The sequence below is a fragment of the Chiloscyllium plagiosum genome, unplaced genomic scaffold, assembly GCF_037043375.1.
Source record: "Chiloscyllium plagiosum isolate Xiang-an unplaced genomic scaffold, Cpla_swu_hap1 HiC_scaffold_25, whole genome shotgun sequence".
Lineage (NCBI taxonomy): Eukaryota > Metazoa > Chordata > Chondrichthyes > Orectolobiformes > Hemiscylliidae > Chiloscyllium > Chiloscyllium plagiosum.
Genome location: NW_028270163.1, coordinates 49,625,818 through 49,640,868, shown reverse-complemented (window position 1 = coordinate 49,640,868; position 15,051 = coordinate 49,625,818). Strand labels below are relative to the sequence as shown.

Genomic DNA, 15,051 nt, shown 5'->3' with positions numbered 1-15,051 from the left:
GCTTTCACACTATAGGGATTCTATAATTTAATCTGGAATATTATGTATAATTTGGTCTCCTTATTGGACAAAGGACACAATTGCATATTACATTAGAAATTGTTCAGAAGAGTTTCATTTGACTCATTCCTGGGATGAATGACTTATGAGGAAAGATTGAATAGGTTGGGCCAATACCAATCAAAGTTTAGGAAAACGTCGGGTGATCTCACTGAAACATACAGGATTCAGAGGAGACTTAATAAAGTGGATATTTCTGGGGGGGGTGAATAGGAATGTAGGTGTCCTAAGGAACTTGGTAGGGTAGATGAGGAATTTTTGCTTCTTCTTGTGGGATTGTTTGGGAGCAGAGCGCATAATCTCAGAAGAACGGATTGCATATTTAAAACAGAATTGAAGAGGAATTTCTTCTCTGAGGGAGTGAATCAGTAGAATTCTTTTTCGCAGAGGGCTGTTGAGGGTCATTAAGTATATTCAGGTTTGAGCAGAGCTTCAATCAATAAGGCTATGGGTAAAAGGCAGGAACGTGGAGCTGAGGATTATCAGATCAGCTATGATCTCATTGAATGATGGAGCAGACACAGTGGACTGAATGGCTTACTTCTGCACATGCATCTTTATGGTCTTATGTAGTTTAAGAATAGGATGTCTCCCATTGAAGATGGGGAAGAAGAGAAAACAGTGAAGGCTGGGTTAATGAGTTTATTTAGGGCTGTCAGTTAGATTCTTGCTGGACAAGGGCATCGAGGATTATAGAGGGCTGACAGGAAAGTGGAGCTGAGGCCACAATCCATAATTTTATTGAAGGGCAGAGCAGATTTGAGGAGCCATGGACTCATTCCTGCTCCTAAGTCTCCATGTTCCCAGATGGGATATAGTATTTTCTATTGCTGAAACTGTTTTGTCTGAAATTTTGAGATTTTAATTTCCTTGGAAACTAAGGCATTTGCAGCAGTCACCAAAACACCAGGTAAATTTAACAGCACACTCTCCTTTTCAGGAGTACCACGTAAAGGGAAGCAATACTACACTGTTTCAGTTGTACAGAATGCTACTCACCAATCCATGTTGTTTTGATGTCCATAAAAGTGAAACTTGTTGAAAAGAGCCACAACAGAAGTCAAAATTTCTCACTGCAGCTCCAGTGTTCGACAGTGGATTATATTGTCTGTTGTCACAGACACATACAGTAAATGGCCTACTTCAGATTCAAGCACATGTTTCTGTGGTTAGATTGCTAGTCTCTGCTGCAGGCTGGAAACATTGTGCACATGCCATACCTATTTACAATTTATCATGGCACCTAAAGAGTCTCTTGCCTAAAAAGAACAGCTTTCATAGGGGTATGGTGTATATAATCTATTAGTGCAATAATGTAGCCCTAGATTATTAAATAAAATTGAAGTTTACTGCGTAGTTTACTGCGACCCTTCTAATGCTGAAGCCCAAAGGGGACTGCCCCTCCAGGCCCGATAAGTAGAACAAATGGCATGTTCGATAGTAACCAGTATTTTCCAAAGGCTGCTCATTTGTCCAGGATCATCACAGCATGAACTCTGCATAATTTTACTCCCTTTCCCTAACTTGAAGTACTGATATTAGTTGTGCCATTGCTCTAGCAGGTATAAGTCAGTTCAATACAAACTGGGAAATTACCTTGCAACTTTCCATGCCTGCTACTCACTGTTTAATGAGCTAAACTCTTGGGAGTTGGTGGACAGAGGACATTTTTCAGTACTGTGCTAATATTTTACTGAGTCAATTTGGGATCTTAATCTTGCCTTTGGTTTTGGCTGAAAGAACTGTTAATGTTTTGTTTCTTTTTCATTCCTCTACTTGATCAGGCAGAAATTCAATCATTGAAGGAAAGACTAGAAATTGAAAAACAGGCCTGGGAAGAAAATTACATGAAGAAACAGGTAATTTTAATTATCTTTCAGCTTACAAAGTGTGTTCCATTTGTTTGCAGTAAAGTAGTCAGAGAATTTGTTTTGCAAAGAGCGATTAGATGTTGCATTACTTGGATTTTGAAGGCTTGTAGATAGTGATATCATAAACAACTGTAGACAGACGAAACAGAAACAGCGAAATAAGATTAAACGAGGCAGAGCAATTTAGGTTGTAAATGCCAATAAATGTCCCTCAAAGTTTGACAGTAAGAAAGATAAGTAGGAAAACCATTACAGCAATTAGTTTGAATTAGATAGATCATTAGGGTGAATTTTACAGCTCCCAAATGATGTATTTGAAGGTGGAATAAAAACAGAAATTGCTGGAACCGTCACTGAACCTAAAATGTTAACTTTGCTTTCTCTCCACAGACACTCCAGACCTGCTGAGTTTTTCCAGCAATTTCAGTTTTTTTTTTCTGATTCCGACATTTGAAGTTACTTCGTTTTTTATTTGAAAGTGAGTTGTGGAGTTTGTGACATAAAGCAGGTAACTTACCTGCTCCCTTCCAACCAGTCGCAACCTGTACGCCATATTAAGGTGGGCAACATATCAGGCAGCTGGCCCACTTGTGGGCCTTTTGAAGTCCATAAATGACCAATTAATGGCTGCTGAAGGACCTCATTCTGCCTCAGCCACTATTTTACATGTGGCTGCGGAAGTTGGAGACATGTTAAGCTGCTGTGGAAGTAGGAATGCTCCTGTAAGTTCATCAAGAGGATACCTTGCAAGATCATACCCCTCCCTTTATCCTTGCTCTAAAATACAACTCCTTCCCTTTGCTAAGGTCTGCTATGCAGATCTGACCAAACTTCCAGATTTACTTGGAACTCCAGGATCTGTTACCTCTTCATCTTCGTCAACTACCTGAATTGGCCAGCAGCTCTGTAGGGTAGGTCTCCTCACAAATTGGGGGCAGAGGTGCAACTCCAAACTGGTTAATTCAGTTTCTTGTCTCCCTTTTGCAATGTTAAATCCCCATAGGTATACAATAGAAAGAACACATAAAGATGTAGAAAAAGACATGAAAGTGATAGTAGACATAGTATTTTCATTGTCTAAAGAATGTGCTTCAGCAATTCTGATCAGCAGTCTACAGAAGTGGTTCAAAATTTAATGCGTGATTGATTGGCTGTTGTAGTCACTTGACTGAACAAAAACCACATGTTCAGAATGAAAGAATAATGACTGATTCCACTGTCAAGGAACTAGGCTATGAGGAAAATTAGAGAAGCTTAACCACTTTTACATTCTAAAGTTTAATTTTCATTGAGATACTTGAATTAGTTTAGGTAATGTAACCCTAGATTAGTAAATAAAATGAAATGTAAATTAAAGTATTAAAAAAATCAATTTACAAGTTATCCAGAATCAATTAATAAATGCCATTCATACCTCTTGTTAATTTGAAGGAAAGATTATGTTGAATGTGCTAGATGGTAAAGACAAAACAACCCCAATTAAATACAATATTGGAATAATAACTTTTAAATTAATGATATTGGATATCTGTGCACTTAGTTTTTTGGGTAAATTCCAAAAATATCTCTGATTCAGAAATGTTATCTTAAAAATAAAAACGGAAAGAACTGCAGATGCTGTAAATCAGGAACAGAAACAGCATTTGTGAAGAGAAACCAGTGACCCTTCCACAGATGATGCCAGATCTGCTCTGCTTTTCCAGCAATTTCTGTTATTTTAGAAATGTTGGTTTTGACCACTTGTGGTTACATAGTTAGAATCATAGAACGGTAACAACAAAACAGGAAGCTATTGAGTCCATTTTGTTTGTTCCGGGCCATTTTTTCATAGTTCTTCAATTTTTCTTTTGAAACAATTATCCTTTTGTTTTTATGCAAACTATAATTGCATGTATTTCTGCCAAATTTTCAGACAGTGGAATTCAATTGTTATGTGAAAATGTTTAGCTTCTTTAGGAAAAATAACCCTAACTATGCCAGTCTATGCATATAACTGAAGCTTCTTATCCTCAGTGCCTTCTGATAAATCCTTTCTGGACCCTCCACAATGCCTTGGCATCCTTCAGATGCTTGGAATTTGACTCCATCTGATGCGCTAATGATATTTTATAATGGCTCATCATTACTATTTTGCCTTTGTACTCTGTCCTCATTTATTCAACCCAAAATTCTATCTACTTTGTTAACTGGTTTCTGAACCTGCCCCACCACCTTTTTCAATTGGTACACATTAACCCCCTTCTCCTGCGTACTTATCATTCACAGTTATATTATCTGTCTTTTTCACTTTACCAAAAAGAACCACTTCATTTATGTATGCTTTCAATTTCATTTGCCAAGTTTTTGGTCATTCCACTAGCCTGCCCATGGATTCTTGGCCAGCAGTTCATTGACCCTCCCAAGTTTTGCGTTATCTGCGAATTTGAAATTTGTCAAGTCTAAATTATTAATGTAGGTCAAAAAGAACTATAATCACAATATTAATTCTGAGGAAACCCCATTATATACCTGCACCAGTCTGCAAAACAGTAATTCCGTCAGTAAACCAACTTTATATCCTTGCTATCACTATCCTTGTTACTGTATGTATTGCAAATTTTCTGGTATGTCTGGTATGTGGCACTTTAATTTGTAATGCAGTACTTCATGCTACCAACTTGCTTTGGAAAAGTAACCTTCAGGGTTGGAATAACCCAATTCGTCTTCAAATAGTCCTTGCTTTTAGGTTGAGCCATTTCCTTTCTTCTTTAGGAGGCGTGGTTGCTTACCCACGAGCGGGGGTTAAAAGAAGAGGTCCGCAAAGGACGAGATAAGGAGATCGAGCTTGTTATCCAACGTCTGGAGGAGGAAGTCAGAGTTTCTAAGCAGGAGTGTGAGAGGGTGGCAGAGAATACGTGAGAACGTTTTCAGAATTTATTCTTGCAAGAATCTATATCCTAAAAGCAATTCACTGTGTCTTGTATAAAGAAACTGAAAACTAATATTTCAAATTACTAGATTAGATGGGATTGCAAATGACAATGACAATGTTTTAGCAATTTTGGAAAATCTGAAAATAGACCCCTGGGCCGGATGGCATTTATCCTAGGATTCTCTGGGAAGCCAGGGAGGAGATTGTCAAACCCTTGGCTTTATGTCGTCATTGACCACAGGAATTAGTACCAGAAAACTGGAGGTTTAGCAAATGTTGTTCCCTTGTTCAAGAAAGGGAGTAGAGACAACCCCGATAATGATAGACCACTGAGCCTTACTTCGGTTGTGGGTAAAGTTTTGGAAAAGGTTCTAAGAGATAGGATTTATAATCATCTGGAAAGGAATAATTTGATTAGGGATAGTCAACACGGTTTTGTGAAGGGTAGATCATGCCTCACGAACCTTATTGAGTTCTTCGAGGTGGTGACAAAACCAGTGGATGAAGGTAAAGCGGTTGATATGGTATATATGGACTTCAGGAAGGCGTTTGATAAGGTTCCACACAGTACCTTTGCACAAAATATGGAGTTTTGGGATTGCGGGTGATTTAGTGGTTTGGATCAGAAATTGGCTGGCTGAAAGAAGACAAAATGGTAGTTGATGGGAAATGTTCATCCTGGAGCTCTGTTACCAGTGATGAGCCGCAAGGATCCGTTTTGGGTCTACTGCTGTTTGTCATTTTTATGAATGGCTTAGATGAGGGCATAGAAGAATGGGTTAGTAAATTTGCAGATGACACTAAGGTAGGCAGAGTTGTGGATAGTGCCGAAGGATGTTATGGGTTACAGAGGGACATAGATAAGATGCTGGGCTGGGCAGAGAAGTGGCAAATGGAGTTTAATGCAGAAAAGTGTGAGGTAGTTCACTTCAGAAGAAGTAACGGGAATGCAGAGTACTGGGCTAATGGTAAAATTCTTGGAAGTGTGGATGAACAGAGAGACCTCAGTATCTGGGTATATAAATCCCTGAAAGTTGCCACTGAGGTTGATAGTGTTATTAAGAAGGCGCATGGTGTGCTGGCATTTATTGGTAAGGGGATTGGGTTTCGGAGCCATGAGGTCATGCTTCAGCTGTACAAGACACTGGTAAGGCCGCATCTGGAGTGTTGCCGCATTATAGGAAGGAAGTGGAAGTTTTGAAAAGGGTTCAGAGGAGATTTACTGGGATGTTCTATGATATAGAAGGAAGGCCTTACGAGGAAAGGCTGAGGGAACTGAGGCTGTTTTCATTGGAGAGAAGAAAGGTTGAGAGTTGACTTAATTGAGATGTATAAGATAATCAGAGAGTTAGATCGGGCGGACGGTGAGACCTTTTTCCTCAGATGGTGAAGGCTAGCACGGGCCATATCTTTAAATTGAGGGGTGATAGATTTAGGACAGATATCAGGAGTAGTTTCTTTACTCAGAGAGTAGTAGGAGCGTGGAATGCATTTCCTGCAACAGTAGTAGATTTGCCATGTTAAGGGCATTTAAATAGGCATTAGACATACATATAGATAATAATGGGATGGTAGGTCAGATGGCATCAGATTAATTTCACAGGTTGGCGCAACATCAGGGACAGAAGGGCCTGTACTGCGCTGGAATGTTCTATGTTCTGTGTAAAATGAAATGTAACAAAAGTGATGTCATAACATCAGGAGACTTCTATCTGAACATTAAAATTGTAAAGAATCTAGCTGCCCTGTGCAACTTGTTTGCTCCATTTTATAGATGTATAACTTGTAATCCAACACACCTGGTTTAATGTGCACCATGGAGACAGAATACATAAGTAGAATGTCTAAATGATCATTTAGATAATAGTTTGATGGACACCTGTGTAAACATAACGATTGGCTGAAAAGAGGAATAGTCTGTTTGTTAGAGTCTATAACTATATTTAATCTCTAATGTTTAATTGTAGAATTGGGGAGAGTTTGAACAAATTTTGAGAGGGAAGGGGTGAACTTGTGATTGGTGACCAGAAAGGAACTGCAACATAATCATAGGACAGACATAAACAACAGTGTAATTAGAGAGATATAGTACTAAAACGTTCTATCATCACACTGAGGAAAATAGGAAAATTGACATCGGAGGTATTACATTGTATTTATTTCAGTGTTTTCTGGGTTACTAATAAGGTTGGGGTATTGCAGGTAGAAGTTGCCATGTGAGATTGTGAGGTTGTATTAACAGAGATGGAATAGAGAAGTAAGGCCAAGAATGGGTCCTTAATATTCCACATTATAAATATTCAAGTATGCTAGAGGAGGGAAAGTGGCAGGGTTAATGAAATTTCATTTTGTAGTTTTAAATAAAAGGGATACTTTGGATGGCTCCAGGACTGAAACCATTTGTTCAGAGGATGAGAGGGGCTGTTTTACATCGCTGAAGCTTTTATCATAAAGTTCAAATGGTGATCAGAATCTATTCAAAACAGGTTCAGCTAATTTGAAAGGCATGTAACAAAAGTAAAGTATTAATAATAGATTTTACTACTCTAATGTAATCTGAGAAAACTTTGTGGTAAGAGTAGAGAATGGAAGCATTGAGTGTTGTTGCTGGAGAGAGCTTTCTTGATCAAGTTGTTCCTAGTCTAGCAGCGAAGAAAGCAGTGTTGGTTTGAGTTCACAGAAATGAAGTATGGCAAATGACCACTGTCTGTCATTCACAACATAATTCTGTTTGGATTAATTATTGGAAAGAGACTTCAAATTCTCAACGATAAAAATGTCCAACTAGGGAAGAGCAAATTCTACTAACTTAGAAAAGGTCCTAGCATTGGTAAGCTCCTAGAATAGGTAGTTTGCAGGATAAAGCTGAAATGGACTTATAGAAGGCATTCAGAGAAGGTCCAGTTCGAATACAAATTAGGCATATTCCTCTGAAATGGTATGGTAAAACATCTAAAATCAATATGCTCTAGATATGAGAAGAAACAAAAATCAAATAAAACAGAATAAGGAAACTTCTGGCAAATGTCAGAGCAAGAGTCATTTAATATCCCGGTATATTATTGGCAGGGAGAGAGGAAATTAGAAAAGGGTAACCCATTGAAAAGGGAGAGATTACTTGAACATATTAAAAACTGTCACTGAACAGAATCCTAAAACATTTTCTATGCCTACAAAGTGTAATGGCTTTCACTAAATTCAGACTTGTTTGGAACCCAAAGAGAGTCCTTCATATAGAGGCAAGATTATGGCAAAGGTTTAAATCAGTACTTTACATCTCTTTTGATATAGGAACCAAATAATGTGAATATTATTGTCACTGGGGATGGGGAAGTTGAGGACAGGACAGTAGAAGTCATAAACAGTCTACATTTCAGATGTAGGGAACAAAATTGCAAAGTTTGTAGATGGCACAAACCTTGGTATTGTCGTGGATAGTGATGAGGATAACTTTCATCTTCAGGATAATGAATAGGAATAGTGATGTGTGCAGGAGCATGACCAACGGTGTTCAGTGCAGTTTAATGGGAAGATTAAAATGGAAAGTTATTACACTAGGAATGGCACAATTTGAAAGTGTAAGTGAGTAGAGAAAATTGCTGTCCATGCACATAACTCCTCAAAGGTGTACTTCGACAGCCTGTGGTTGTTGTCCATAAACTTCCTATGTTGGGTAAGTACAAGAACTAAGGCTCCACCAGTACTATACTCTGGATCCCCATAGCCTGCACACTAGTATTCACAACTTCCTATTTTACTACAGACAAAATCTGAAGTATGGAGAGCAGCGCAGCACCGGAACAAATCCTTCAGCCCACGATGCTATTTTAAATTAGTCCCATCTGTCTAGACATGCTCTGCATCCTCTGTCTATGTCTCTTAAACTTTGCTATCATATCTGATTCTACACACGCCCCTGGCAGTGCATTCCAGGTACCTACTACCCTCTGTGTAAAAGCATTTTTCTTGCACATCTCCTTTAAACTTACACCTCTCACTAAACCTATGACACACACACACTCACTCTCACACACACACTCTCTCTCTCTCTCTCTCTCTCTCTCTCTCTCTCTCTCTCTCTCTCTCTCTCTCTCTCTCTCTCTCTCATTTAGATATTTCCACTCTCAGAATACTACCCCCAACTATCCATCTATCAGGACACCCCTCAGCATCTGATGCTAGAGTGCAAACAACCGAGGTTTGTCCAAACTCTCCTTATATCAAAAACACACCAATTGAGGCATCATCCTGTTAAACCTTTTCTTCACCCTCTCCAAAGCTTCTACATCCTTCTGATAGTAGATCAGAAGTGCGCATAAATGTCGCCTGACCAAAGTCTTACACAGTTACAGCATGATGTGTCGACTTTTATACACAATGCCCTGACCAGCAAAGGCAATTATGCTGTATGCCTTCTTTACAACACATGCACACTGGAATGGGGGGTGGAATCCAGCTGTTGTGGTCCACGTTGGCACTAACATCATAGGCAAGGCTAGGAAGGAGGACCTGTTTGGAGATTATCAAGCACTAGGAAGGAAATTGAAGAACAGTTCCTCAAGGTTCATAATCTCTAGATTACTACCCAAGCCACGTGCTAATTGGCATATGGATAAGAAAATTAGGGAAGTAAACACATTGCTAAAGAGGTTGGTTGGGAAAGAAGGATTCCATTTCATGGAACATTGGCATCAGTTTTGTAACAGGGGGATCAGTACCGATGAAGCAGGTGTCCACCTGAACCAAACTGGATCCAGTGTTCTGGCGAAAAAGATAAATCGGTGGTACTAAGACTTAAAACTTGTGAGTCAGGGTGAAGGGAAAGGGAAAGCAACAGGGAGTATGGAGTCAAGTAGAAAGATAAGCAGCAGGTTAGCATGTGTGCAGGGTTTAAGTTCAAGGCAGGCTAGGAATGAAGCAAAAAAGAATGATAACTTAGGACATATTACTAGAGATGTTGGAAATCATGAGGATAAGAAAATTAGCATTAAGGTTCTTTATCTAAACGCTCGTAGTATTTATAAAAAAACAGATGAATTAATGGCACAAATCATCGTGAATGATTATGATGTGGTAGGCATCACGGAGACGTGGCTGCAGGGGATTCAGGACTGGCAGTTAAACATTCAAGGATTTGCAACTTATCGAAAAGACAGGGAGACGGGTAGAAGGGGCAGGGTTGCCTTGTTAGTTAAGAATGGCATTAAATCTATGGCACTGAATGACATAGGGTAAGTGATGTGGAGTCTGTGTTGGTGGAGTTGAGGAACCACAAAGGCAAAAAAAAATAATGGGGGTTATGTACAGACCTCCCAGCAGTGGTCAGGACCAGGGATGCAAGATGTATCAGGAAATAGATATGATTTGGAGATGCCGGTGTTGGACTGGGGTGTACAAAGTTAAAAATCACACAACACCAGGTTATAGTCCAACAGATTTAATTGGAAGCACACTAGCTTTTGCAGCGACGCGCCTTCATCAGGTGGTAATGGAGGGCTCAATCCTCAATAGATAGAGCATGTCAGAAAGGCAAGGGCACGGTGATCATGGGGGACTTTAATATACAGGTGGATTGGGTGAATAATGTTGCTGGTGGATCCAAAGAAAGGGAAATCATGGAATGCTTACAGGATGACGTTTTGGAACAGCTTGTGATGGAGCCCACAAGGGAGCAGGCTATTCTGGACTTAGTTCTATGTAATGAGCCAGACTTTATAAAAGATCTTAAATAAGGGAACACTTAGGAGGCAGCAATCATAATATAGCAAAGTTCAGTCTGCAGTTTGAAAGAGAGAAGGCAAAATTCGATGTAATGGTGTTACAGTTAAATAAAGGGCATGAGAGAGGAACTGACAAAAATCGACTGGATGCAGAGCCTAGTGGGGAAAGACAGTAGAGCAACAATGGCAGGAGTTTCTGGGTGTAATTGAGTACACAGTACAGAGGTTCATCCCAAGGAAAAGAAAGATTATCCAGGGAGAGGCTAGACAGCCATGGCTGACAAAGGAAGTCAGGAAATGTATCAAAGAAAAAGAGAGAGCCTATAAAGTGGCCAAGAGCACTGAGAAATCAGAAGACTGGGAAGACTACAAAAACTATTAGAGGATAACAAAGAGAGAAATAAGGAAGGAGAGGATCAAATATGAAGGTAAGCTAGCCAGTAATACAAGAAATGATAGTAAAGGTTTCTTTCAATGTAATAAGAAACAAGCGAGAGAAATTGGGCCACTCCAAATTGATACTGGAAGGCTAGTGCTGGGAGATAAGGAAATAGCTGAAGAACGTAATAAGTATTTTGTGTCAGTCTTCACAATGAAAGACATGAGTAATATTCCAACAATTAAGGAGAGTCAAGGGGCAGAGTTGAGTATGGTAGCCATTACAAAACAGCAAGTGCTAGAAAAGCTAAAAGATCTAAAACTTGATAAATCTCTTGGCCCCTATGGGCTACATCCTAGAGTTCTGCCGGAGGTGGCGGAGTAAATAGTGGAGGCGTTGGTTGTGATCTTTCAAAACTCACTGCAGTCAGAGAAAGTCCCAGATGATTGGAAAATTGCTGTTGTAACCCCCTTGTTCAAGAAAGCATCAAGACAAAAGATGGAAAATTATAGGCTGATTAGCCTATAGGTTGTAGGTAAAATTCTAGAACCCATCATTAAGGATGAAATTTGTAAATTCTGGGAAGTGCAGGATCAGATTAGAACAAGTCAGCTTAGATTTAGTAAAGGGAGGTCATGCCTGACAAACCTGTTAGAATTCTTTGAAGAGGTAACAAGTAGGTTAGAGCAGGGAAACCCAGTGGATGTTATCTATCCAGACTTCCAAAAGGTCTTTGATAAGGTGCCTCACGGGAGGCTGCTTAGTAAGGTGAGGGTCCATGGTTTGGAGGTGAGTTACTGGCATGGATTGGGGAATGGCTGTCTGACAGAAGGCAGAGAGTTGGGATTAAAGGTTCTTTTTGGGAATTGCAGCTGGTGACAAGTGGTGCCCTGCAGCGTTCAGTATTGGGGCTGTAGCTGTTCACTTTGTATAATAATGATATAGATGAAGGGATTGGCGAAGTTTGCCGATGATATGAAGTTAGGCGGACAGGCAATTAATACTAGGGAGGTTGGGAGGCTGCAGAAAGATTTAGACAGTTTAGGAGAGTGGTCCAAGAAATGGCTGATAAAATTCAACATGAGCAAGTGCGAGGTCTTGCACTTTGGTAAAAAGAATACAGGCATGGACTATTTTTTAAATGGTGAGAAAATTCATAAAGCCAAAGTACAAAGGGATCTGGAAGTGCTGGTCCAGGATTCTCTAAAGGTTGACTTGCAGGTTGAGTCCGTGGTTAAGAAAGCAAATGTAATGTTCTCATTGATTTCAAGAAGATTGGAATATAAAAGCAGTGATGTGCTTCTGAGACTTTATAAAGCTCCAGTTAGGCCCCATTTAGAATAATGTGTCCAAATTTGGGCCCCACAATTTGGGAAGGACCGACTGGCACTGGAGCGTGTCCAGCGGAGATTCACACGGATGATACCTGGATTGGTAGACCTAACATGTGTTGATCGGCTGAAGATTCTGGGATTGTATTCATTAGAGTTTAGAAGGTTGAAGGGAGATCTAATAGAAACTTACAAGATAATGCATGGCTTAGAAAAGGTGGATGCTGGGAAGTTGTTTCCGTTAGGCAGGGAGACTAGGAACTGTGGGCGCAGCCTTAAAATTAGATGGGGTCAGTTTAGAACGGAAATGAGGAGACATTTCTTCAGCCAGAGAGTGGTGGGCCTGTGGAATTCATTGCCATAGAGCACAGTAGAGGCTGGTATGTTGGGTATCTTCAAGGCAGAGATTGATAAATTCTTGATCTTGCAAGGAATTAAGGGCTACGGGCAGAGTGCGGGTAAGTGGAATTGAAACACCCATCAGCCATGATTAAATGGTGGAGTGGATTCGATGGGCCGAATGGCCTTCCTTCCACTCCGATATCTTATGGTCTTTACCACCTTATCCACTTGTATTGCCACTTCCAGGAAACTATGGACTTGGACTCCCAAGATCTTCTGTATGTTATTGCTCATAAGAGTCTATACTTATACTTTATAATTTCCTCACACTTGACTTCTCAAAATGCATAACCTCACTCTTGTACAGATTAAACTCCATCTGCAATTTCTTTGCCAACCCTTCCAACTGTCTATATCCTGCTGCATCCTCTGATATCCTTCCTCACTATGTACAACTCCACCAATTTCTGTGTCATCTGCAAACTTACTAATCAGACCACCAACATTTTCATCCAAATAATTTATGTATATTGCAAACAACAGAGGTCTCAGCACTGATCTTTGTGGAAGGCCACTGGTCACAGATCTCCAGTTGGAAAAAATATCACTCCACAACTACACTCTGTCTTCTATGACAAGACAATGTTGTATTCAACCTGCCAAATCACCATGGATTCCATTCCATTGACTGTCTGGACTAGCCTACCGTGAGGGACTTTATCAAAGGCCTTGCTAAAGTCCATGTACACCACATCCACCCTCTTACCGTCATCAGTCATCTTTGTCATTTCCTTGAAAAACTCAGTCAAGTTTGTGAGGCAAGGCTCCCCCCCTACCATAAAGCCAGGCTGACCATCCCTGGCTGACTATTCTTCAAATGCAAGTAAATCTAATCCCTCAGAATCTTCAATAATTTCCCTACCATTGATGTAAGGCTCTATAATCCTGATTATTCTTGTTGTCCTTCTTGAACAAAGAAACAACATAGGCTTTTCTCCAGTCTTCTAGGGCCTTGCCTGTGGCTACAGAGGATACAGAGATCTCTGTCAAAGCCTCAGCAATCTTCTCCCTTTCCTTTTTCAGTATCCTGGCATAGATCCCTCGGCCCTGGGACTTACCTACCTTAATTTTTTTCAAGACCCAACACCCACTTCCTCCTTAATATTGACATGCATTACAGTATCAACAACCCCTCTCCAAACTTAACATCACCCATGTCTTTTTCTTTAGGAAATACCGATGTGAAATACTTATTAGGAACCTCACCCACTTTTTGTGGCTCCTCGTAAAAATTCTGTATTTTGTATTTGAGTGGACCTATCCTTTCCCTTGTTCCATTCTAGCTCCTAATATACGTCATTGAGTCAAAGAGATGTACAACATGGAAACGGACCTTTTGTCTATGCTGCCTAGATGTCCTAAATAAATCTAGTCCCATTTGCCAGCATTTGGCTCATCTCCATCTAAATCCTTCCTATTATAAAATGGCTTAGGATTCTCCTTAATCCTAGAGGTTGTCCTGCTATAATGCGCATTTCATCTGCGCAAATTGGCTAAAATGTAATTGATGAATTATGAACATTGTTTAAATAATGGGAAATTTTTACTGAATGGGTATAGCGATTTTCTATTAGTGATCTTCTACAGTGCGATTTTCTATAGCACGATGTTGCAGAAGAACACAACTGTTGCGTTATAGCAGAACAACCTGTATTTGCCAAGGGCATGTCAAGGCCCCTTCTAGCCCTCCTAATTTCTTTAAGTTATTTTCTGCTTCCTTTATACTCCTGAAGGGCCTTGTTTGATTCCTCTTTCCTAAATCTTACCTTTGCTTTCTTCTTTTTAACTAAACATCTCTCGTCACTCAAGGTTCCTATACCTTGCCGTCCTTACCTGTCATCCCGTTTGAAAGTAAATCCAAACCTAACATACTGGCCCTGAACTCTTGTCAAAAAAACTTTTAAAAAAACTCCCACACGTTAGATTTGGATTTACTTTCAAACAGCTGCCTCAATCCAGTTTTTCCAGTTCCTGCCTAATACTGTTGTAATTAGCCTTCTCCCAATTTAGCACTTTGTACTGAACATAAGGGATGTGATTGTCACCTGCAAATGGTGCATCTCTCCCTAATGCATCCTAATTTCTGAAACTACACTCAAACTGCTATTGCATTAAACCAAGTGAAACAGGCACTACAAGCCTATATGTATAAAATGTACTTTTTGCAGGATTAAGCATGTTCGTCACAAATATGAATCTGAATTGAGGGAACTGGAACGCTCAGAACGCAATCTGCAGGAAAAATGCAATGAACTTAAGGCACGGCTGATGGATGCGGAAGGAGAGACTATCCGCTTCAAGGGATTATTCAGATATAAAGAACAAGAAATAGAAGATATCAGAAAGGTAACATAAAAGTGTTTATTTGTTAGTGTTA

The 15,051-nt window shown here is 39.8% G+C and overlaps 1 protein-coding gene across 2 annotated transcripts in view; it reads left to right on the top strand.

Annotated features, from left to right (window-relative positions):
• cep131 (centrosomal protein 131) overlaps positions 1-15,051 on the top strand; it is a 129,982-nt gene that overhangs the window by 102,183 nt on the left and 12,748 nt on the right. For both annotated transcript variants that reach the window (XM_043714980.2, XM_043714979.2), the window contains 3 exons: positions 1,845-1,919; positions 4,683-4,825; positions 14,843-15,020. In XM_043714980.2, the coding sequence (XP_043570915.1) occupies positions 1,845-1,919; positions 4,683-4,825; positions 14,843-15,020 (396 nt within the window). The remainder of the gene's footprint in view (positions 1-1,844; positions 1,920-4,682; positions 4,826-14,842; positions 15,021-15,051) is intronic.